Source organism: Phlebotomus argentipes, unplaced genomic scaffold, assembly GCF_947086385.1.
Source record: "Phlebotomus argentipes unplaced genomic scaffold, Phlebotomus argentipes genome assembly contig_15, whole genome shotgun sequence".
Taxonomy (NCBI): Eukaryota; Metazoa; Arthropoda; class Insecta; order Diptera; family Psychodidae; genus Phlebotomus; species Phlebotomus argentipes.
The window spans coordinates 15822752-15848509 of NW_026776181.1; the positions used below are offsets into that span (position 1 = coordinate 15822752).

The window sequence follows — 25758 nt, forward strand, 5'->3', positions numbered from 1 at the left end:
CTTAAAAGCGCTTTTCTGAGAGTTTTTCCCAACCATAACCTCACAAATATCACTTACAGATCTTAAGAGACTCCAATTGGAAGCATTCTAGATGATAAAATCATCTTTTATTACTTAAAATTGTTGATTGAGAGTTAAAATTGTGCAAAAAGTGATCTAAATAAATATTTTCCAAATTCATAATACTTACTTTTGAGGTTATGTTTGACTTCAACACAATTTGCAGTGTTTTTTTGGCATCAATGGTTCAGAAAAGCAATGTTTATCTTATGAAAATGTTTAATTTTCTATCAAATACTAGCAAACTTGGCGAAATATTCACTAAATCACTAGAAAAGGTTTGTTATTTCGAACAATTCAAAAGAAATCCAATCAATCAAGAAACTCTGTAAATTTGCTTGCTAAACTCGAATATAAACTTGAAATTGAAGCTCCGATATCATAAGGGACGTTGGCATTTATGTATCCAACTTCTTCTGCTGCAGCGAGAGTCTCGTCAGAAGGAGAAGACCGCCATGACAGTAGCATTCTCGCCACAATATCTCCAGAGATATCAATTGAGCAGAGCTGAGTGTTTTTCCGGTTGGTATAGGCAATTTGACTTACAAAATCAGCAACTTTTTGAAGTTTTCCTTAGATTATGGCTAAAAAAAAATATGCTCAAAGGAGCGATTTAGAATTAATTCATACAGAAATATCAGAGATATCGAGTTAAAAGTATCACAAAGTGGCCAAATTTCAGACATATTTTCTCCCCCTCGAGAAAATTTCATGAAATTCACAACGTCTAAAGCGTTGCAGAGTGAATATTTTCCCACAAAGTTACGCACCTTCAAATGCAGCATCTTCAATTGATCATCTTCTTCCGGCGCAGATTGCGCGTCCGCCATAAGTTGATCTCCTTTTTTTCTGCGCTTCTTTTTACACCCGACACAAAGGCTAAAAATAATCTTCTCGCTACTCTAAATAACAAACTCTGACTTGAAAAGGGAGGCAAAAAGAGTGAGAAGAAGATATTGTAAATACGCCCCCAATTTTGGACGAAAGAACAATAAATTGACTGCGTGTGGCTGGAAAGTGAAGAAAAGTCAGCAGATGTTCAGCATTTCCTCGTCGAAAAATGCCCAATTCGCAACTGTGTCTTCTTAACGAGACATTTATTGCTTCCTCTCATTCAATTTCTTATATATTTTCCACTCCCTTGAGTATCTATTTTTTCCTTTCACCTTCCCGATCAACACACAATTGACCATCGAAAGTCCAAAAGCAGAGCCTCAAAATACAGGTCAATCATCTCTCTCTGTGCGTCTTCCTCTTCTCTTCTAAACACACTCACAGCAGAGCAAATTAACGCAAATTACGAGGGTCTCTAAACAAAAAGGTTATCTCTCTCTCTCTCGCTGTTTCTCTCTCTTTGTCTTTGACACAAATTCCCCGCCGGAAGTCACTCCGACGTGATCTATTTATAAAGACCATCTCTTGCACAGCCCAAAATTAATAACCAATGTCAACCCGCGAGAGTTTCTCTCTCTTCCAGACACTCGCGAAAGAGCATTAAGTTGTCAGCATTTAATTGACACGTCTTCACATCGACTGTGATTGGAAAAGGGGTTAATAATCCAGAGGTTTGTTTATTTGCTCTATTACAGTTCCTGCCCAGCTCAACACGAGCAGAAACGACAATTCAGAATATCAAGAAGAGTTCTAAGTGTGTCCATTTGTGTGACTGTGAACTGTTTTTCCCCTCCCAATTTCTCAGGGAAACTTCTTGAGTCTTTGAGTGACTCTTCAAGGAGTAAATATGAGAAAATTCAATAAACTATTAATGTTTGTTTTGTTCCCCAAAAAAAAACAATTATCATTAATAATAACTCTTCACCAAAACTCAATTCAATTCTCTCGCTTCGCCCCCGGAAAAGGTGAAGAAATTAATTCAAATTAAGCTATGAATAAAGATAAAAAGGAAACTTGAAATTCTTCTCTCGTCTGACTTACACATTCGCCTCCTCCTTAATCACCTGAAAGTGCGTCGTGCGTGACACTGTCACGTTGTTCCTCTCACACTGCACACTCTTCATGTAGATACTCTTACGCCTGGGCGTGATATTGGCCAGCACAATGCCCGCCTCGACGCTCTGACCCAAACATCTCTTCACCAGCGGCGCCGTGAGACTCTTGCTTCGCCTCTTCTTGAGCTTCTCTTCCTCCTCCTTTGGCTCCTTCTTCACCTTCTCATTCACCTTGGCGATGTTCCTGTGCAACTTTCTGAAGCGCTTCGCCACAATGTCACCATTCTCACTCTCCTGACTCAATTCAGAATCCACAACAACGACCGGCGAAGGTGTTTTATCATTGCGACTCTTGAAGAACTTGTACGCTTTCGGCACGCTGACTTCCTTCTGCTCCTGCGGATTGAACAGCTTCCTCTTCGTCACCGGACGCACGGGAGTCTCATCGCGAACAGCATTGAAGACATCATCACTCGAGCTGACAGTGTTCTCCTTATTCGCATCCTTCAGGAACTTATCAATGGCCTTGGAAATGTCAGGAATTTCATCCTTACTCTGCGCAAAGTCAAACACATCCACAGTCTTTGAAGCATTGCTCTTCTCCTCCGTCTTAGAAATACTGCTGGAAACATCGACAACTTCTTCTTCCTCCTGTTCTGTGTCATCAGGAAGCTTAAACATTTCGAAACTGGCAGTTTTCTCATCATCTTCCTCATCAGAAATCACCATCGGAATGACTTCTGTGGTTGTCTTTTGGGAAAACGCATCCACAGACGGATTTTTCTTCTCAAAACTGACATCCTCATCAAGAGAATCTTCATCCTTCTTCGTCTTCTTCGCCTCAGGAATCTCAAACACATCATCATCATCATCCTTAGCAAGACGCTTCTTCGTGAGCATCTCTTCACAGTCACTCTCATCGCTCTCCAGGTAGCAAATCTCCTTCATCCTGGCGCTTCTCTTCCCCACCGTGATAGGCAGAGTCTTCAGCGGCAGTTTCTTAGCGCGCCACTTGCTGTTCTCCGTTTTCTTAGCCTTCGCCTTCCTCGGTGTCGCCTTTCTGACTCTCATCTTCCTCGGCGCTCTCTTCTTGGGCGTCTTGGCGGACGTGTTGAGCCTCTTGATGATTTCCAGGTGTCTCGAGAGACTCTTTCGTCGCTCTTCACCCTCTCGACGAATTTCCTCGGGCGTCATCTTCCTGCGAACCGACAGAGAAGCCTTCGGGCTCTTGATTGGACGCGAAACTTCCGTCTGAACGCTCACTTCGATCTGCGGTGGACATTTCTGTGGACTCTCTGGACACTCTTCAATCACATCAAAGCTGTCGCTTCTCTCGGGCGAATTGAGAAATCCTCTGAACGGCAATTTTGAACAAATTGTGTCCCGAGAATCGTCCATCGACTCCTCAAAGTGCGTCTTCTCAACACGCGATTCATACAGAATCGGTGAGAGTTCTTTGGGCGTGAAGAGAAGCGGCGAAAGAGATGATTTGACGGGGAGAGGCTGTGTTTTTGCATCAAATGACACCCGCTTGGCCGACTGAATGCTCAAGAAATCCATCTTTTCGATCGTCTTGTTGATTTTCTTCACACGATTCTGCTTCAATTCGCCATTTGCCTGCAAAACAGCACAAATTTGAAGTGAGAAAAGTGACAAACTAGTAAAGAATTATTCTCACCTTCATCACAATTCTCTGAATCTTCTTCAGCGTCTCATTGCCGTTGTCTTTGTTTCTCTCTGGCACGAAGAAAGTGCACCTGAGTTCGTTGATTTCGAGAAAATTGTCGGATTTGTTCGCCTCAACGTCCACAAATGTGAAATTCTCCTTGGCCACAATCCTGAGTTCCTCCTCGAAGTTCATTCTGCCCGTGACGAAGCTCTTGATTGTCTTCACAGGAATGAAAACCATCATCAATTTCTCCTCGTTGCCATCGAAGAACAGCAGCGAACTGCAGTAGATGGAGATGTTGAAGGGGAATCTGTTGAAATTGATCCAAATTGACTCTCCCTGCAGAAGAATGTGGAAAAGATTCAGTGATAACACTTGGAAATGCTGGTTTTCTTTCCCACCTTTCGCGGTGAACACTTAATTTTTCCCAATTGCAGCTCACTGACGGCAAACGAGACAATCTCGCGATCGACCAGCAGATCGTTGAACTCATTGAGACAGGCTCGAATGCCAGGCTCCACATTGGCGGGCTTCAGGGACATAAACACGCGGCGGAAGTAATCGAGTTCGGCGTCAGGAAAGAAGACTTTGGTCAGAATCGTCTTCTGCGACTGATCCATGCCGTCCAGGCAGCGGTACAAGAACAGCATGACAACGCGCTGATTGCGGTACTCGCCAGCGTACGAGAGACTCCAGCTCAGGGAAGCTCTGGAACAGGGATTGAGACAATCAAGAAGGAATCTCCAGTCAATTCTCTTCGTCTTACAGCTCTTCTGAGTGCTTCATCACGAGATTCATCACAGCATTGCGCGGAATGAGGTCCAGCAGAGTGTTGAGCACGAGAAGGATCATCCTGCCGGTGACCCAGTTGTCCTGGCACTTCAGGAAGATCCGGACAAGCGAACTCAGCACAGCGCTCAAGACTTTCACGTTCATCTCGTCGCTGCTGTTGCGACACAGTCGCACAATCTCCTTCACGATCCTGCCCAGAGGCGCCTTGAAGGGGCCAAAGTGGTTGCGCATCTTCTTATTCAGCACCGTCAAGACAACTTGAATCATTTTCAGGTTTTTCGGAGTCTGCAAAGGACGCCATGTTTGTTATTGCAATCTCGGCCAAGAGCTATTCTCCCCTTTTTTTCACCCAACTCACCATCTCCGAAGCAGTGTCCTCAATCATGGAGATGATCTTCGACATCTGCTGCAGCACTTCATTCACTTCTTCCGGCATTTTAGACATTATTCAGTGGAAATTGGAGCGTTTTCCTTCACACCGCGCACACAAAAATCCAATTCGCCGGCTACTGCAGCGCCGCCATCTGACCACTAGTCGAAGTGTGTTCTAAAGGTCGATCGGGTGGAGAAATTCACCACTGGCATATTTAAAAGCCAACCGTCACTGTCATGTTGTTCACACACAAGAAGTTTACTTCTTAGCAGGCATTCGAGGAAGATAGAGGCCCAAACAAGACTGACCTCAATTCCGCACAGTGTTTGCCCGATCAACAATTCCTCTCAGGTTGACAATCTCACCCTGCAAACGGTCAATGCAAACAGATTTTATTTGTCCGTTGAGCAAGAATGCGACCTGAAAAGTTGAGAAAAATGATCAAATATTCTCATGATTTTATGCGCTTTTCGAGCGAGAACCAGCGATCAAGAGTGCAATTGGAATTTTACACACGATAGCGTTACTCGACGCTGCTGAGAACACCGAAGAAGCCAAAGAAGTTCTTCTGCAAGTTGATCATCTTCTCGTGGTTTCGCATCATCGGCAAAAGTGGAGGCAGAAAAAAATCAATCGCGGAAAACTGTAACGTGATTTTGCTCTCGAACAACACAATCGCACATCAACACAGGTAAGAAGAGTGTCTTAAAGTCAAGGGGTCCGTAATTTGGTGGAAAAAGTGACAATGTTTGCAAACTTCTACAAAAACTCCTTAAAAAACATTAAAAATTCACGTAAAATAGCCAAAGAGTCGAGATATTGGCCTTTTTCCACTTTTGCTTTAACATCTAAACATCATCATCGTCTAAATGAATGCGTAGACGGCAAAATGTTCCCTCGTTCAAGTTTTTGGCGGGTTTGCGCTGCACAAAAAAGCGAAACTTGCCGAGGGAAAACCCTGTTTTTCAAGCAAATGGAGAAGAAATATCTCTTTGGCATATATAGAAGCAATGTAGCCCCAGAAGTGCTCTACACATAGGAAAAATAATCTATCATAAAAGTTTTTCCGTTCCGGAGATATTTAGTAAAATGCTGTGAAAAAACCGGTGAATATTTTACTGAGTGGCACACAAAAAATCATTTTTGACCAACAAGGAGTGATTTTAAGTTTCCACAATGTTTTACAAAGTTGTAGATAATTTCAATATCTATCATTTGAGCCTAATTTGAAGAAAATCCGTGGAAAATTGGGCGAGATATGAGCCCATATGTGCGGCAAAGTGGGGGAAAATGGAAAATAGGCTCCAGAAGGAGATCCTAAGGATCTAGGGGGCCAAGTGAGGCATCGTTGGAAAGCTGATAACTCAAGGAATCTAAAAAAAAAACCACATTTCATAAAAAGGGCAAAAATTTGTTCCATAGTGAATAATTTATAAGTTCTTTTTGTCCAGTGATTTCTCTGGGGAAATCGTCCTTTTTTTCCACTTGTGCAATTCAGGATTGACCACGAATTCCTCCGGTGATTCGCCCCTCCAATAAAGGCAACAGTTGGCGAGCTGAGCGCGATCAGTTGCGCTTGTCGGCGTGCAGAAAAGTTGTGTGTGAATATTTTTGGGCTCTCGAGTGGAGAATTGAAAAGGAAAAACCAGTTTGCGCGCAACTTTCAACGAGTGCGGACGTCTTTTCTTCGTCACTTTGCGCCTTCGTGAGTGTTCAATTCAAGTTATTGACTCAAATGTGCCTCTCGAGTGTTTTGTGTGACTGAGAAATTTCCACTTTTGTGCCGTTCTTTTGAAGTGTCGCCTCGACAAGAGTGCGCGAAAAGTGCATCAAATCCACTTGAAGACAAAACCTTCCCAAAAAGCCACTTGACTCTCAGCCAAGCTCTGCACGCAGTGGCTTTTTTTTTGTACAGAAATGACCTACTTCTAAGATCCACACAACTTCAGCCATTCACTTTCGCATCCCAATAAAAAAAGGCAGCGAGATCGAGTGCAAAAAAAATACCTCAAAACGATTGGAGATTTATTTTGGGAGTGAAGCTTGAGGAAAATCAGGAGGGAAAAGCTCAGTTTCATTGTGCAAAAGTCAGTGAAGTGACTCTCTCTCTCTCTCTCTCTGTGCATTTTGGAAGACACTCGCAAACAACAATAAATTGCCCAACGCTTCATTCTTCCTCTGGCGTGAAAATTGTTTTTTTTTTAAAGTGAATTTCAGTGGAAGGAAAAGACAAGAATAAAACCCCTCGAAAGACCAATTCAGAGTCACTTCGAAAATGTGTGTAAAAATTCACTCAATGTGTTCCCAATAGGATTTCAATAGTGAAAGCGTTTGTGTGTGAAAAAAAACATCAAAGCTTAATGCAGCACAACTTTTCCAATTAATATCAGAGTCTTTCTCTCTTTTTCTCCCTTTTTTGACTCTCTCTCTCTCTCTCTCCCTCTCAAAAACCAAATTGCGCGAAAGTCAATGGAATTGCATACGACAGTTGCCAAAAGTGCACAAGAAGCGAAGGAAGAACAGCAACTTGACCGGAACTGAACTTGGAGGAAACGAGATTCTCGCGCGCGAGCGCGAAGAGTGAGAGGAAAACTCCCACAGAAAAACGCCCGCGAGAGTTCACATGCCTCAAGGATTTCCATATATCCAGTTTCGCTCTTAAAAATTATGTGTGAAAGTTGAATAATTTGCACTTTGATGGGCGACAGAGTGGGGCAACATCAGCAGGAACTACAACAGCAACACAGAGCCGACCAGGAAGGCTCCTGGCCATAGAACAATCGCCACAAGATCCGACATCTTGGGAACTCTCTGTGATCTTTCCTTGCAAACAACTCAGCAGAAAAAAAATGACTCTCAACGGTGATTCTGTGCCAAGTGTGCGACAAAAGAGGCTGAAGAGCTTGAGGAAAATTCCCCATTTAATCCCTCATGTTGTGTTATTGCTAGTATTTCATCAAAGTATCGGAATAAATAGTCAAGGTGAGTGTCTTTCTTGGTGTCTCTCGTGCCACACAGTGACTCTGTCGCTGTGTCTGTTGATTAGTTTCAGCAATATCTTTGGGAATGACTGCAAAACTTTCGGCACTATTTCTCAACTCCAATTTAGTAATAAAAATTTGCAATATTGACAAGGCGATATTGACAAAGAAACAGATATTTTATCATGTTATCAAGAGTGATGAATTAATATACAACATTTCTTAAATACTTAGTCTTTCATCGGATATTTACGGTTTTACTTCCTGACCCTTCCAAATGTCTGATTTTACTTCTGTAGGAAGATATTTCTGCAAGAATCCACTAAAAAAACGCTTCTTTGGGTGTATTTTTCGACCATAACCTCAAAATATCACTAAGAGATCTTCCAAAATTTCCTTTGGAAGCTTTCTAGATCAAGAAATCATCTCTTATGATTTTCCAATGAACTCAAAATCGTCTACAGGTGTCTAAGTCAACATTTTCCAAGTTTAAATGATTACTTTTGAGGTTATGTTTGACTTTACTATAATTTTCACTGCTTTTTGATATTGAAGATTCTGAATAGAAACGTTTATTGCATACAAATGCTTTATTCTACCAATAATTCACGATATTTCTGACTTGAGCGTAAGAATTGATGTGTTAGAAAGCAAATTATTCACTAAATACATAACCTAGAAAAGTTTAATTATTGTCTCTACGTCAAAAATCAAAGGAAATCCAAAGAATCGGGATAATTTTGGCAGTAAAAGAAGCACTCAGAACAGGAATGCTGAATGCTTTCTCTGAAATATTCTTTAAATGTTCTAATTTCTATCTTTAAAACTTAAACTGTTGTCAAATTTTTTTTTTAATCTTTTAAATATATTTTTTCTCAAACATTTCTTTAATCTTTTCTCTAAATTCCGCATAGAATTCTCAAGTTCTTTATTGTAAGATCTCTAAATGTTGAAGAACTCAAGATCAGGTAAAAATTGCAACACCACGACTAACCCTTCGTGTGAATCCGTGCCTTTTAAGCCTCTTTTGTCTCTCCAACTTTGTGATATTGTCTTGATTCCCGCCCCGTTTAATCTAACTTAAATATATGCAAATTACCAACTATATCAATAACTTCAAATCACCTGCAAAGCAACAGTCAAACATCTGAGCGGACAATGAGAGAAAATTCGCAATTAATGAAGAAAAAACAACCTGCGCACGATTGAGGAAATTACCTGCGCTACCTTTCTCACTCTGTCAAGGCGTCGAGTTTTGTGCAGAGAGGAAAAAAAAGAGCTCATAAGAGAACAATTTAATTGAATAATGCCAATATAAAAATCACTTCCTTGTCTTAATGGTTGGGGCAAAAAAAGCGCACCTGAAAGAGAATCTGACACGGGTCTTGGTCGAAATTTTTCACTCCTCGCAAAAGATCAAATCAGTTGAGAATGGCAGCGAGTTTGCAATGAAAGTTTTTAAAGACAAAAGAGCCATGAAAAAATAAATATACTCAATATAAATTGTTGCGATGCTCAATGAAGCGTTGCCGAAGTCTTGTTTTTTTTTCCTCATTTGTCCAAGGCTGGGCAGTTTGGTTGGAAAAATAGGCAGTGTTTTGATGAACACCATCATCAACTGTTTATTGATCTTGTGAAATTTTAGAGGCATTCTGGGTAAATGAACTCTTTCTTGCCATGGGAAGAGCGCGCGCTGCTAAGTTGTCCACAAGATTTTTGGGCTCTTCTGCTGCACATTTGCCGTATAATTTGACGGAGATTCACACACTCTCTTCAGCGCTTCTTGCGGCGATCTTTAACGGTTCCGTGGACCTTTTCTCACAAACCAGAGAGAGGCCACAAAATGCGGAGTCAACAGCCAAAATCCACGTCTCAAAGGGCACAAAGTGGTTCCGAAATTGCCTCAAATTGTGTCACACCAAAAATTGAGGTGGCAAAAGAGATTTTTTGTTGAATATATAATATGAATGGAAGTGGCGAGAAATAGAAATGAATCTCCCACAAAAATTGCCTCAAGAAAATCATTGCGACATTCCACAGACCAAACAAAAGGCACAAATGATGTCGCAGAGAATCAAAATAAATATCAGAAGTGAACACCTTCGGATTTGGCTGAAAAAAGTGTCCAAGAATTGGGGCCAAATGGCCAGAAATTTATGATAAAATATTCACTGCAAGCGAGAGAGAGAAACAAGTTTGTGCGCTATTTTGGCAATGAAGTGATCACAAAAAAGCCTCTTAATTGCATTTCACACTTGATCATGGACAATCTTGACCTCTGAACAGTTGATTTGGCGATCAATCTTCATCCCTGCCGAGAGAAAAAAAGGGCATGAAAACACAAGTGAAGAAAATAAATTAGGCACTGAAGGTGAGGCTAAAAAAAAGGCTCAATTAACGAAATCACACATTTTCTGCACGCGCACAGCCAACAATTCACCTTTGAATTGTACTAACGACACGAATAATTGCGAAGAGAGACAAAGTTTTATGGTTAGAACATGACGAGGTGAAGACAAGAAGGTAACAAGCATTTAAATTTTATTTCCCCTGCAATCGAAGCGCGTCAGAGTTGAGAAGACAAGAAGTTTTGCTGAAGAAAAGCTGAGAAACTTATTATTAAATTTCTCTAAACAAATATTTTATACGCAAAATACTCAGAAACAACACATTTTTCCCGATGAATATGTCGAATTGTGGTAATATTTTTGCCATCGAGCAACTCGTTGAACAGGAAAATCACCACAAAAGACGGAGAAGTTCGCAAAGGAAACGAGAAACGCCAGAGAAATCGCACGTCGTGTGATTCATGGATATTTTCACTATGATAACTGCGAAAAACCTTCAAATCTACCAATCTTATCAACTCTGCGCGTCCATTCTGAAACACACACCGAAATTACATTGAAAAAGTGAATGTTGGCCAATTTAAATGGTTGATTCTAAAAGTGAAACCAACTCTCGGCGCCGCAAGTAAATCATGGAAAAATTATGATGATTTGAAGCAAAGCGCATGAGATGAATATTTAATATACATGTGAGTTTTTGTGCTCTACTGCATCAGATGAATTTCCTCAACTCACACACGACTTCCTCTCCTCCTTCGTGCCTTCAGCACACCTTCGAATGGCGACGGCGCAATGCGCAATGGTATAATTTTGGCGAGACGCTGTGCAACTTGTTGCAATCCCGGCTTTTTCGCGTTGCACACAGAAAGAGTGAATTTCGTCTCTGCGCGGAGGCTGAAGGTGGAAATTTCATGCATGATCTACCTTTTGTGAGACCGAGAGCAAAGTTGTGTTGCACCAGAAAAGCGGACTAACAAGAGCTGCTGTGGGTTTTGTGGTTTTTTCTTTCAAATTTTGCGTTAGAAAGTTCACTTGAGGAGTTTGACTTATGTGAAATGCCAAAAAGGTTTGTGGAAAATTCAATCACACCTGCCAAAAGTACACTTTTAGGCACACAAACTCTCCCCATTATAAATTCTCTCTGGCACACAAAAGTGCCTTGCATAATTGTCCACCTTTCGCAGACAATTATAATCATTTTAAAAATCAATTTGCGCCTCGCGCGTAATTTTTTCACTCTATGTGAAACGTTTTCGGAATAATTCTGATCGGACAATTCAACATCGCGCGCATCCTCAGCTGTGTGTGACTTTCGCAACATTGTCCAATAATGCATTTGATATTGCCAAGACATGTGAATAATTTCACTTGCCAAAGGCTTATGGCTTCAGAAAGGTGTTTTTCTTTGGCTGGTTTCTTTACCTTTTTGCTCCCTCGACAACAAAAGCGCGCAAGAGAGAAAGAGAGATCATAAATCGAGAAGCAATAAAAAAGCCACACAAATATTTATATGTACTTTGGAATAAGTCTAATAATTTCACGTCACGCCCACCGCAAAGTGAATGTCTTGAGGAGCAAGTTTGCACGAGAAAAAGACACTCAATTCAAGGGGTTGACGTATTTGCTGAAGGAATACTCAAAGAGGGAATTGGAAAATCTCATGATTGAAGTTTCAAATACTATAGGGGGTTAGCTATATGTAATCAACCCCATCTACCGCCCCATTTCCCTTCCTCCCTTTGTTCCTAACGACAATGCTCTGCTTCACTCCGCGATCACGATACGATTGACTCGCGCCCTTTTCCGCGTCTTTCCTCAGTGCTGTCCAGAAGCGAGAATCTCGTCAGAAGGAGAAGGCCGCCATGACAGTGACATTCCCGTCACAATATCTCCAAGAATACTAATTGAGCAGGGCTTGGTATTTTGCCGGTTATTATAGGGAATTCGACTTTCATACTTAAATGTATTCTTTCAGCAATCAAAGTTTAATTTTTCTTTCTCACACATTTTTCTAATAATTATCCACTTTCTTCTAAAATATTTTCTATCTTCTTTTTCTTAAAATCCACCCTCTTTTGTCTTCTTTTTGGCACGACATTTACAACGTGTTTTGTTGTTCAGGCAAACAGACTTGGAAACCCCTTGAGTTTCATATATGTTAGAAAAAAGTTCCCATGAAATCTATCCCATAAGAACACCTAACGAATTAACAAGGCATGTTGAGAATTTAATTATCATCGCAGCTCGCAGTCCTCATTAACCCTCTTCTTTGCCCAGCAAAAAGCTCGCGCGCAAATTTCTATGCGCGCGCGCGAGTTTGCCAATTGATGATTGCAAATAAGATATCGAAAGTGGTTTTGAGCGCGAGAGAGGCAAAAAGAACACAGAAATGCTGGTAAAACTTCTAATAAATTGCATTTGTGTGTCACACATGAGAGTTGCCGGACGAGTTTTTGCAAAACTCGCCCATAAGCAGTGACCACACTTTGCAAAAGGTCACACAGAAATGACGGGGAAAATTTCTGAAATAGCACACACTTTTAATTTCATCGGACTCATGCGAGAAGCAAGTCTGGTGGGCGCGAATTAAGTGAGTCACTTGCTTTTGGGGACATTCTTAGTCAGTGATTATTAACAGGTTCGTCGCCTGAAGTTCAAGTCTTTCGATTTCTCTCTCTCTCTCTAAGACATCGGCAAATAGCCTGCGCACACTTAATTACCCCTTCTTAGCATAAATGGCCAAGGCTGATAAATCACCCAATCAATTGATATCGACAGCGCTCCAGTTTAAGCACATTAGCCAGCATTAACTTTCACTAAGTCTTGTAATGTGTTTCTTGAACCTCATTAGACACTTTTTGTGCGCCTCCCGAGACGCCGTTCGCCTTTCAAAAGCGCCCCCAAAAGTGCCCAAAGTGCCTCAGAGACGTGTCGCCGTGCCGACAGTCGAACAATGGGTGCTTCTTGGGAAGAAGAAGCCACCAAAAGAAGGGAGTCGTAAATTAGACAATTTTAATTAGTAATACAGCAGGAATTTACGATGGTAGAATTAATTCTATACCATCTGAGAACTCAAACAATCGGCTGTTAAGCTCAAGAGAGAAGTGATTTGTGAGGGAAAAGTCACTTCCCAAGCTCTGTGTCGTCTTTGCGAGAATTACGCAAGTTATGTGGTAGCTCTTCACAATTCAATGAACTTCTCTTTTCACCGAAAAATTATGTGTGTATATGTTTTTTCTTTCCTCCATTCAAGCAATCGCGCGCAGGGCAAGAAAAAAAAGTATGATGAAGAGAAAAGCATGTTTTATACTGTTAATTCAGTCGCTTCATCATCATTTTGAAACTAATTTCTCAGCACTTCCGTCTGTCTTTTTGGGATGGAATTGAAAAGAAGATTCAAGGAATGATATTTGTGGCAAATTGTCATCATATTTGCCACTCAAAAAAAGAAGACATCGTGGGATCGCGCAATAACTTCTTAAACCGCAGAAGAGCTCAGATTTCCTAAGCGCGAATGGGGAGGAAATTACACCACAAAATGGGCTCAGAAAGTGCAAAAAGTCGCGTAGAGCGGCGTAAAGACAGTTATTGGTGAATGAGGCACGTTCTTGATCGATCAATGAGTTACAGCAAAGAGCTCCAAGGAGTCACGATACATCCGACCACAAAACACCGCCGATCGTGCTGTTAATTCTTAGCCAATGTGCGAAAGAAGGTTCTCTCAAGGTGATCTTGTACTCGCACAGCGCGCTAAACCCATAAACTTGCCATACTTAAACCTCGCCCCAATAAAATCCACACAAATACATGCGAGAAACTTTTTCGCACCATCCGGAAAAACACCTCAATTTCTCTCCTCACGTAACATGATTTAGTGGACAGGTTTTTTTTTCTGTCAAGATAAACTCATCGTCGCAGTTAATTTTTGCACTCATGTGCCAACGAATATTTGCTCAACCGACATTCGTGGCTTTGTGGGTGGAAAGAGGATCAATTGGATGGAATCACTTGTGACAACATGAGAATTGAATAACAATCGCCGTGCGCGCCGAGAAAAGCACTAAATATCGTTGGCATCCAGTTGAAAGACCTCAATTTAAAGTGGGTTTCATGAATATTTGACCGCACTGACAAATACTTCTCAACCTTCTTAGCGATTCTGTGTGAATTTAATACTCAGATGATCGGACAAGTGAGGAATTTGGGTGAATAAGAAGGGAATTAAAGCGGTAAAGAGAGAGATAATGGAAAATCGTCTTATGTTGCAAAAGGCCTTAATTTCGCTAAATATTCTTAGGTGTGCAATAAATAAAAAATTGAGAAAATTCAAGACCTTCAGCATGCTTTTTAACCCACATTTTTAGGTCAATGCACGCGCAAATTTACCAAACTCGCACGCCAAATAGTTGACAGAAAATAACATGAAAAATTCGTCACAATGTTTGAGTCTCTTTAATTCACCATTGAAGAACATATTATAATAAGCAGTTGCATGTTGTTTTGCAAAATGGAAATGATGACAGTGAGTTTCGGGCTTGAGTGAGCGTGATTTTTCAGTAGATGTTGAGATAAACTCAAGACTTTTTCACGCATGTGTTGAGAAAAAAAAATCCCCTCCAAGATGGGAAGAATGAAGAAATCGTGCACATAAAGTGTCTATTAATGGTCACCACAATTTTTATGATACATTCGCCGAATTGTCGTCTTTTGCCCACACATTCACGATTCCTCGCGACTGTTGATCTGCGGTGTCCAAAGTCTCGGGCAAATGTGGTAATTGTTTGGCTAAACTCACGCGCACTGCAGATCATTTCATTGGCCAGCGAACCTATCTTAATTAATTAAATTAAGACAGCACACAAACGCACCGTAAATTCTAATTATCAACACCACAGAGCGACTCTTTCGGGACTTTTTTTGCAAGAATTGCGTCCAACTCTTACCTTGAAGTCTCTTTGCGCTTTCCATCGTCTTCAACAGTTCGCACACATCATGCAGAAAGTCGACAGAAATAATTCAAGGGGTTGCTAATATTGGGGATGCAGTGTCACTTCTTCTTTCTGAATAGTTTTTAAAGTGTAGAAAAGCATATTTCTGAGCTGAAAAGACTAATAACTGACCAATAAATAGAAAACACTGCTTAAATACTTGATCTTTAATCGGATAATTACGGTTTTACGTAAGGTTTTACGATAAAACGAGTGTGAAACTATTAAAAAAAATCTGTAGTTGAGAGTAAAGAAAAACCGTTAAGAGTCCTTAAATCTTTTCAATATTAAGGAGTTCGAGAAGTTCTTAAACATAACCTCAAATTCTTTTTTATACCCACAAAATACATTTTTTCTCACAAAATCTTCTCATTTCTGTATATAAATACAGTTTTATATTCATTTTTCTTAAAATATCATCAAAATTTATTTCTTAACGCTCAAATATAAACCAGAATTCTCGACTCTGTTATTTTGAGCATATTTCCTAAGATCTAAATTTTAACAGAAGATGCTGAGGCATTCAAAATCCATATTAGCAACCCCTCGAGTGTTACTACAAGTTGATAAATAAATTAAAGGTGAAAAATGCAATTCAAAGAGCGGCTTTTGTTGTGACCTAGAAGACGCCATTCGCGCACGTCTTTCACCCCAACAATTCAATATAATAAGTAATAAAAACATCTAATTGGAAAATAATTGTAAAATTATTGCCATTCTTCCTCCCGATTCACAACTTCATCGAGTCTCTCTCGTTTCTTCGGATTGTGCAAATTATTTCGTGCCCATCTTCAATGTTAAAGCCAATTGAAATGGATTTAGTTGAATGACCTTCTCTAAGTTCCCAATTCTAAAGTCGCCCTGCTTGTGAATTCCACAAAATAGAACATCTTCGCTTTCCTATCGCCCAGTGTGAAACAGGTGCCAAAGTGCAAACATCGTCAGACAGATAAATATGGAAATTTTTCACATGACGAACATGGCAAAGAGTGTGATAAATTTCAGGTGTTAATGCTTTGGCAAACTGTGTCATCTTCTAACGGTTAGTTATAGGTAAATATCGCTTGAAATTTGATTTGCAAACTATCAAAGTGGAGGCTGGAAAACATTTCCACAACATCTTTCCGTGGTAAACAACATGCGTTGGTTTTCCAGCACAAACTGCAAGTCTGGCAAAAGTCTGATTGTTTGATATTCGCGCAAGAGATTTTCCACTCAAATGCGCACACTCGATATTAAATAATGAATTATGGTAATATAGGAAATTAATAATGTATGACGTGATCTTTTCCTTTTCTTCTCTCTCAATCAAGCTGTGGAAAAATTCTTTGAAGAGCAAACCAGGAAAATCTCTGCATTTTCCCACCGTGCGCATTGTCGAAAAATTTAATCTCTCACCGCAGAAGTGATAAAGGCGCAACAATAAAAGTCTCATTGGAAATTGCAAAGGCAACAATATATCCAATCTTTTGAGCTTTGCACACATGACTATGGCGAAAAAAACTTTCTTTCTCTCACCATTTCTCATATAAAACTTTATATTCACACAAACATCTCTCAGTTTTCACTCCATGAGTGATTACTAAATTTATCGACTTTTCTCTTTCACTCCGCGCGCTTTGATTGCGCATTTCCAGGGAGGCACACGAGTTGAATGGCAAAGGCGTGTAATTTGATAAAATTACAAAATTGATCATGGAGTGATATAACAAACATTCGCCAAGTCCGACCGAAAAACCTTGCAAAGCTCTTTGATCCAGAACAAATTGGGATCCTTCTCACCCACGAGCCGGTCTTGCGCAACTTCACCATCTTCCAGTGGCCACCAAAGTGGCTGCAACAATGAAATTCACACTTCTAGGGAGACGACAAAGAATGGCCAATTATAGCCAACGAGAGTCTCAATCACTTGATATAATGCCGAAGACAGAGACAGAGTGAAAAGCCGCTTAGGAATCAAGGTTTCCATCAAGGGGGAGATAATGTGCCTCAAAACACTTCCAAATTTGCCTGACACTTCTAGAACTTGAAGTTTTTAGACTGTTTCCACATTAATTCCCAAATTATAATTAATCTCTTGAGCTTTCATTCGAAAAATCGACTAAAAATAGCTGTTTTTGGACATCTTTTCTGATCATAACCTCAAAAATATTACTAAGAGTTCTTCAAAAACTCCGTTCGAAAGCTTTCCAGATTTGCCAATGATCTTAAAATTGCTGATTCACACTCAAAATTGTCCAGAAAGTTATCTAAATGGACATTTTCCAAGTTCAAATGACTATTTTTGAGGTTATGTTCAATCTTAGCACAATTTGCACTGTTTCTTGGCATCAAAGAATGAAAAAAGCACTGTTAATTACTTTCAAATGCTTAATTCTGTCAAGGACTAGCAGAATTTATATGCTACAATGCGAATTATTCACTAAATCTGTCCTTAATTTGTTACATAACCTAGAAAAAAGCTTTAAACGTTTGTTTCTGCGTGAAAATCGAAGGAAATTCGACGAATCTTGATGATTAGTGAGTAAAAGAAGCTCTTAGGAAAGGAATATTGTCGGTTTTTCAACACTTCCACTCCTTTTGAGTACTTCTGCTGAGCTGTACACCACATCTGACTGTATTATCTCCCCCTTGGCTTGCATCTTCTGCGTGCACGAGCCGAAAAGCCAGCCCATCAACAGGCACGCATTTTGCAAGACAAGTCAAGTAAAGATCCTCTCTCTTTCTCTGTGACCACTTCCTGGACTCCTCTCGAAAGCCATCCGAGCGTCAATTGAAAGAGATGAATTGAGAAGAGTATAAATTTGTTTGAATTCCATTTGCATATTTCCGAGCCTCATAATAGACTTTATGTGTATCGCTCAACGTGAAAATTACTGGTGCGTGGCGTTTTGAATTGTTTTCCCTCCCAATTCTTCTGGCCTTTTTTGCGCTACTCCGCGAAACACGAGCGCACTGTCTCTTTGGGTGATGTCTTGCTTGAACTTGTGTTTGAACATGAGAAAGAAATCGCATTTGTAATGACAATTCGTGCATTACTCACTGCGCCTTTTCAAATTTTTGTGAAACCATTCGAAAAAGACGCAGAATTAATCATAGCTTTTTGGAAGTCATTTCTCCGAAGAAAATTCCCCCAAATTCAATTAGTGCTCTGTGTCAGAAACTCTTATTAGCACAAAGAGAGTCTCTTTTGGCGCCCATAATTGAAATTGTGTGCTTTCCTTTCTCTTCTGCAGTGTGCGGTCCTCCGGCCGTTCCCGCCAATTCGCGCGTAGGAATTGCAACAATCGACAGTGGCTACGTGGAAGCGCGCTACGAGTGTGACTCTGGCTATGAGCTGTTCGGCTCGCCCACCATCAGATGCGACCCGAAACGTGGATGGGACAAAGACATTCCATTTTGCGGTGAGTTTGCCACATACCTGGAAACTTTCCCAGCGCCAAGCAAGGTTGAGGCCACTCAATGCTGACGCTTTTTCTCCTGCTCTCCAGGCACGAATGTCGCCTTCCGGAAGCCCGTGAATCAGTCCTCCGCCACCAGAGCGGGACCCGCGAGTTTTGCCAATGACGGGAAGCTGGGCAACCAGAATCCCGACGGTCAGGAGTGCTCGGAGACGCAGAAGGAGCCGTCGCCGTGGTGGCGCGTGGATTTGCTGATGCCGCAAGCGGTGCGCGTGGTCAGGATCACCACCAGAGGCTGCTGTGGCTTCCAGCCCATCCAGGATCTGGAGATCCGCGTGGGCAACAGCAGCACCGATCTGCAAAGGAATCCTCTGTGTGCGTGGTTTCCGGGCACAGTCGGTGAGTGTTGGATATGAAAAGAGAAAAGCGCCAAAAATTAACTGAAAAAATTGTGCAAAGTCATGAAATGCCAACGAGATCTATTTTTTGGCCAATTGTATAATTAATTTACTTAATTATTTCACTGTAAAATACTTTGCATAACTCCTCAATTACATGTATTTTAAAGCAGAGAATTGGCAAAAACCGCCTCTCTTTAGTATTTCTCGCATGAAAGACGATCACAAAAGGGGGTAAATAAGTGTCTTTTGCAGGGAATTGTGAGTGAAAAATCCGTGAATTTGCTCGACATTGAATGAAATCACTGACTTAAATGAATTATTTAATTGACAAAGTAACATTAAAAAGAGAGAAATATGAATAAAAAACTCACTTTTAGACTGAATTTCAAGCCAAAGTCTTGGTCAAAGTCATAGAAATCACAATTAATAAATATTTCATTCAAATTTCGATGTTTGATTCGAGTTATTTATATTAAAGTCTTGTTTTCTGCTCGAGAAATTGAGAAATCAACCAATATTTCGAGTTATTTAAAGAAATTACTGACTAATGAAGGTTAAATGATTGGGAATACAATCAATCTTGCAAGAAACACTGGTTTAAATATAAAATTTCTGCCGATCTGAGCTGAAAAAGCAACAGATCGGCAGTTATTCACCCCTCAGATGAGCAACTTCAGCTCCGTGCAGACCGCAATTAAGGCTCTCTGTGCTTGTAACTTTGCAGATGAGGGCACAACTAAAGTGTTCACCTGCGCCCGACCCCTCGTGGGTCAATTTGTGGCCATTCAGCTGGTCGGCGTCGAGGGCAGCCTGAGTCTGTGCGAAGTGGAAGTCTTCACCAATGACGAGTTCTCGCCAGAGCGCTGCGCCGCGCCCGATCTCAGCGCCGACACGCTCCTGGCCACCTTCTCGCGCACCTGCTACGAATTCCACGTGACCCGCGGCGAGAGCTTCGACCGCGCACGCAAGATTTGCCAATCGCACGGTGAGTTTCCCGGTGGGAATTTATTGAGAAATTGCGCAAACTATCGCTTGAATTGGCATTGCAGGCGGCGATCTGATCCACAGCTTCCGCGGACCGGCGCACGAGTACATCCTGTCGGAGCTGGACCGGCGGAAAGCGGACCTGCGCACGCAGCTGGTGTGGATTGGCGCACAGAAGGAGCCCGGCATTACGTCACGCGTGTGGAAATGGGTCAACGGTACGTGGAAATTGTGTTACATCTCCTCAAAAATGCGTGGAAAATTTAACATCTTGCGCCCTCGACAGGCGGAATTTGAATACAATTGCATTCAAATTGACGCCACACGGCGAGAGAGAGAGGAAAAAGAGCCGCGCGCGCAGAAAACAATCGAGAGATGAAGATTCTGTGATCCATCCGTTCAATTGTCGATCTGCAGTTGGATATGGCGATGAAAAAAAAAAACGAGGAAATTATGTCATCAAAGCAAAACTTCTCTCCCAACCTGCGAAAGAAAAGAGACTTGTGTTGTGGCCAAGAGGAAATTGCACATGAGAAAATTCACATGCAATTTGTACCGGTAGCGAAAAATTGCATGAGATTCTATCGAAGTTTTTCTCTTTTTCTCTCTCTCTCTCTCTGTCTTGATTGCAATTGAAAGACACAAAGGGGAAAATTTCAATCTCAGAAACTGAAATCGTGACTTTTTGAGAGGATGAAAAAACACCCATCAAAATGAAACAAGACATTGTAATTACACCTTCTGTCGCACTATCAAATGTGAACTCATTAAAAAATGCCCCACAACAGCATAAAATTCCATGCTGCGAGTGTAGAAAGTGGAGCATCTTTTAATTGTTCCTGCCAGAGGGAAAAAAAACACACACAATTTGAACGACAGAGAAAGTTTTAAAGGCAATGCACTTAAGCTCCCAATTTTCCCGCAGGCGATGTCGTCCTGAAGCCCGCTTGGGGAAAGGATCAGCCCAACAATTACAACGGAGAGCAGAATTGCGTGGTCCTGGACGGAGGCCGGAATTGGCTGTGGAACGATGTTGGCTGCAATTTGGACTATCTTCACTTCATCTGCCAACACGGTGAGTCTCTAATCGACAGACAAAAGCACGTGAAGAACACGTCTTTTGGTGAAGAGATGATCAAAATCGGTTGGTAAACAGCGGAGATAAAAGAGGATAGAAGCGAGATCTTTAAACCTCCATATCTCCGCTTCTATGATTTTAATTCCCATAAATGGGTGTTCGTTAGAAAGGTCTTGACTTCAGCTACAACATACTAAAACTTAAAGAAAATACACAGTCTAGTTTTTGAGATATTTGGTTTTAAAGTTTTGAAAATCGTTTTTTTCGTCTTTAGCGCCCCTAGCGGTAGTCTTATAAGTTATGATGTTCAGATGAAAGATTGTATTTTATGAGATCTATCTAACGAGCTTTCAATCATTCAAATCGGATAATTAAAACCGTATTTCAGACCATTTAAAGTTTCAAAATTTGGGTCTTAAAATCTGGGGTTCGGAAGGACCTAGGTCCTTAAATGGCTGTCCGTTGGAAAGATCTTGAGGCCTGTTATAACATACTAGAAGTTGGGCCCGATTCATGCCATAGGGGCTGAACAAATGAGCTAAACGTTTTTTGGTTGTATTCAAGATGGCCGACGGAGGGTTGGGGGTTGAATTTGACATCACATAATCTTAGCGGCGGTAGGATTTTTGACCTTTGGTGAAAACTGCATATCGATATCTCTTACCGACGGACGCAGACCAATATAAAAATAAAAAATGACCCCCCTTTTTATCGATGAAATTCACTTTTCAGCTCCTCTCTCTTGTGGCTCTCCGGATTCGCTGCAGAACACCACGGTGTCCGGGAAGAACTTCACCATCGGAGCTGTTATTGAGTACTCGTGCGCCAAAGGCCTGGCCATGCTGGGCGACAACACCAGACGCTGCGAAGCGTCCGGATTGTGGAGCGGATCGGCGCCCACGTGTCAGTACGTGGATTGCGGAGAACTGTCGCCTCTGGAGCACGGCGGAGTGATCATGTCGGAGCCCAGGACGACGTTCGGCGTGCAGGCCACTTACTCCTGCCACGAGAACTACACTCTCATAGGCAATGAGAACAGGACGTGCCAGCTGGAAGGGTGGTCAGGGAAGAAGCCTCAGTGCCTGGTTGACTGGTGTCCAGAGCCGCCGCCGGTGACCGGCGGATCAGTGCGGCTGTCGGGCAAGAGAGCGGGCTCCACCGCAACTTATGGTTGTGATTCCGGGCACGTGCTGATCGGAGATCCTGTCCTGTCGTGCGGTCTGGGCGGCGAATGGACAGGACGTCCGCCAATCTGCCGGTACGTCGACTGTGGCGCCCCCGCGCGGCCCGACAGAGGCAACATCGTCCTCCTGAATGGCACCACGACCGTGGGCAGCACGGCCACGTTCCACTGCGACAGGGACTTCTGGCTGGTGGGGCCGCAGGAGCTCACGTGCACGAAGGAGGGCAAGTGGAGCGGAGACGCGCCGGCGTGTGAGCTCATCACTTGCGAGACGCCCAACGTTCCGCCAGGATCTTACGTCGTGGGCTACGACTACAACATCCACTCCTCCATTGAGTACCACTGCGATCCTGGACACTTGCTGCGCGGCGAGAGGAGACTCACGTGCCAGGAATCCGGCGAGTGGAGTGGCGAAGCGCCCTTCTGCGAGTACGTCGATTGCGGCGCACTGTCGCCCATCCCTTACGGCACTCATCGATACACGCAGAACACAACTTATGTGGGATCGGAAGTCAGCTACTCCTGCACAAATTCCCATCGCCTGTCCGGCGTGGCGAAGAGAACGTGTCTGGATTCTGGGCTGTGGAGCGACTCGGCGCCCAAATGCGAAGAGATCAGATGCACAGAACCCACAATTGCCGCTCACAGCATCCTTTCGGTCACCGGCAATGACAGGATGTACGGCAGGACGCTGATCAGGACGTCAGATTCACTGCAGAACACCTTCCAGACGTACAAGTAAGGATCCATCGACGCTATAAGTTTCTTTTGATCTAATTCGCGTCTTGCTTTCGCAGGATCGGCGCCTTGGCCAAGTACAGGTGCGAACGAGGCTACAAAATCATGGGCGATCCACTGATCACCTGCGAAGACAACGGACAGTGGGCCGGATTGGTTCCCGAGTGTATTTGTAAGTTTGAAGATCCATTAATCATGGAGCAACAAAGTTGCTTTGAATAGACACTTCAGCTGAAGTGGCTAAACTTTCCCGTCTATCTTTTATTAATCTCTCTCTCTTTTTCATCCACAAAGAGGCATTCTGATGAAAAATTCTCCGCTTTATTTGCATCTCCATTTATCATGCTTTTCTTTATGATGGGTGTTTACGTGTGAAAATTTCACTAATTTGTCCAAATTAGCGTCATTTCGACATTCCCAAATTAATTTCGACGCTTGTTTTTCCTCATTTATTAGTGTCTCTCTCTTTCTCAAGAAACACTCCCAAATTACGTCTGATTATCCTCAAATGCTACCGCCTAATTGGGGGAATTTCATTCTCTGCGCGCCAAACAAGATTAATTGCGAAAGGGTATTATTTTGATTTCCTCCCACAGACGTGGATTGCCAGCAACCGTCGGGCATCCAGTATGGCAAGATGACCCTGGCCACGAATGCCACTTACTACGGAGCAGCCGCGCTCTATGAGTGCGACAGCAACTTCAAGCTGGACGGAGTGTCGCGAAGATTGTGCTTGGAAGACGGGACGTGGAGTCACGAGACGCCAGCTTGCAGAGGTACGAGAAAGATGGACTTTTCACCCTTATTTCCCCCTTTTCAACCCTCTTTCTGCGCCCAGAGAGAGGAAAAGTCCGCATTTTTACATGTTTTCTAGGTTATGTTACTGATTACAGACAGAATAACATCTTAAAGTAGAAATTCTACCTCTTAAATTGAATGTATTTCGGTTTATTGGCAAAATTGCGTATTTTTACTAGGATTTTAACGCTAAAGTGAAACATAACCTCAATATTTTTTTAATAAACTGTTGCGTTTTTGAGTTAGAAACAAAAAAGAAAATTGTTAAAGGATATTATGATCAAGAAAAATATGCAAAAGTGCAATTTTAGTGGAAGAAAATCATAAATTATTGTATAAAAACGCGAGTTTTATACTTTTCAGTTAGATTTCGGTTAGATTTTGGTCAGATTTTGGTCATATTCCAATTATTAGTTGATTTTCGTCTTGTTTTAAACAATCTGTGGAGTCTGAAGTATTGGGAAGTGTTAAGGATGTTTAATTCCTTAAATGTGGCTCTAATTCGTTAACCGTCCATCTCTCTTCCGCAGAAATCACCTGCGACGATCCAGATGTCACGGAAAATGTGGTGGTGAATGCTGGGACACGCTCTGTGGGCACCGTGGCGCAGTTCTCCTGCACGAAGGGGCGCTACTTGGTGGGAAACGCCACCAGACTGTGTCTGAAGCACGGCCAGTGGAGCGGCAAGAGTCCCATCTGCAAACCCGTGGACTGCGAGCGGCCGCCGCCCATTGAGTTCGGCCGGGTGATCGTGGTGAACGAGTCAACGGTCTACGGGGCCAATGCGGAGTACCACTGCGTGCCCAACTACCAAAGAATCGGGCCCTACCTGCGGAAGTGCATGGAGACGGGGAAGTGGAGCGGCGAGGAGCCCAGATGCGAGCGTGAGTATTTCCTGCCACTGTCCAGAGATCCCCTAATGCCCTCAATTGACTCTCCTTCTGCAGTGGCCACGAACGAGGCTCAGGAGTCCACTGGGCTGGGCACGGGAATCGCCATCGGAGCGGCCATCATTGTCATCCTGCTGGTCATCATTGGGCTGGTTGTGCTGCACAAGAACAAGGCGCGCCCCGTGAAGAACACGGAGAACGTCCAGGCGGCCGAGCGCAAGGAGGACGCCAATGCCGCCGTGATGTCGTACTCCAGCCTCGAGAACACGCGTCCGCCGGCGTCATTTGATCTCACAAATCGCGCCACGTTCAACACATTCCAGCCCACGCGACCCGCGAATCACATCACGAACAACAACACCCCATCTGGGCGCTCCACAGGTACGTTTAACACGCACGCCATGCCGCGAGCGCTGGCGAGAGAGCAGAATTGGAACATGTGAAGCATTTGCCATCCATTTAGCACCCCTTAAAAAACCCATCCCTTCGACAGAGAACATCTACGATCAAATACCATCGGAGCAATACTACGATGCGCCGTACGAAATGCGCACCAATGATGAGGTTTACGAGCCCGAACCCACCCCCACGTCCGGCAATATTGTCACAATCAATGGCATCAACGTCCGGTGAGACGCTGAGAAGTGATGTTCGTACTCTTTGGCCCTCCACGAGGGACACAAACGCGCATTTCTCGCCCCATCTTCATCCTCCTGCACTGCACCGCCCAGTCATCTCTCACCCGTCATCTCTGCACCCACACGAGACACCCACACACACTACCCCCCGGATGGGGAGCGCCGGAGATGCCCAGTGCGCGCGGACTGGAGTGGGCGCGAAGATGAAAATATGGACTTATTGCAATTATTTTCTACCTTGTACATACTATTTATATGTGAAATCTTGTCTAGGCATAAGGAAAGTGTATCTGATAGTGTGTATTGTTGAGAGAATCCCCGAGAAGGGTAGATTTTTGAGAAATAAACAGATTGTTGGTTAAACTCTTGAGTGTTTCTTTGGCGGGAAATATTCCACATCATGGCGCGCCACTTGCGGCGAGAAGGTGAATTTGTGCGCGCGTGTGGCGAAAAAGGTGTGGCGAATTCACCACTCCGTCAGCGCCAT

The 25758-nt window shown here is 42.7% G+C and overlaps 2 protein-coding genes across 2 annotated transcripts; one reads left to right on the forward strand and one right to left on the reverse strand.

Annotated features, from left to right (window-relative positions):
- Window positions 1-1149: 1149 nt before the first annotated feature.
- LOC132262641 (uncharacterized) lies at window positions 1150-4997 on the reverse strand. Its single transcript, XM_059761968.1, has 5 exons — window positions 4829-4997; window positions 4445-4755; window positions 4080-4386; window positions 3688-4017; window positions 1150-3626 (listed from the first exon to the last, which is right to left on the reverse strand). The coding sequence occupies exons 1-5, from the start codon at window positions 4913-4915 to the stop codon at window positions 1992-1994; spliced, it is 2670 nt and encodes an 889-aa protein (XP_059617951.1). The 5' UTR covers window positions 4916-4997; the 3' UTR covers window positions 1150-1991.
- Window positions 4998-6555: 1558 nt separating this feature from the next.
- Window positions 6556-25616, forward strand: LOC132261812 (sushi, von Willebrand factor type A, EGF and pentraxin domain-containing protein 1). The gene is made up of 12 exons (XM_059760802.1): window positions 6556-7825; window positions 18397-18564; window positions 18652-18960; window positions 19687-19947; window positions 20012-20164; window positions 20872-21021; window positions 21757-22945; window positions 23005-23117; window positions 23542-23721; window positions 24274-24627; window positions 24691-25014; window positions 25127-25616. Exons 1-12 carry the CDS (start codon window positions 7693-7695, stop codon window positions 25264-25266), a joined length of 3474 nt encoding a protein of 1157 aa, XP_059616785.1. The 5' UTR covers window positions 6556-7692; the 3' UTR covers window positions 25267-25616.
- The last annotated feature ends 142 nt before the right edge of the window (window positions 25617-25758 follow it).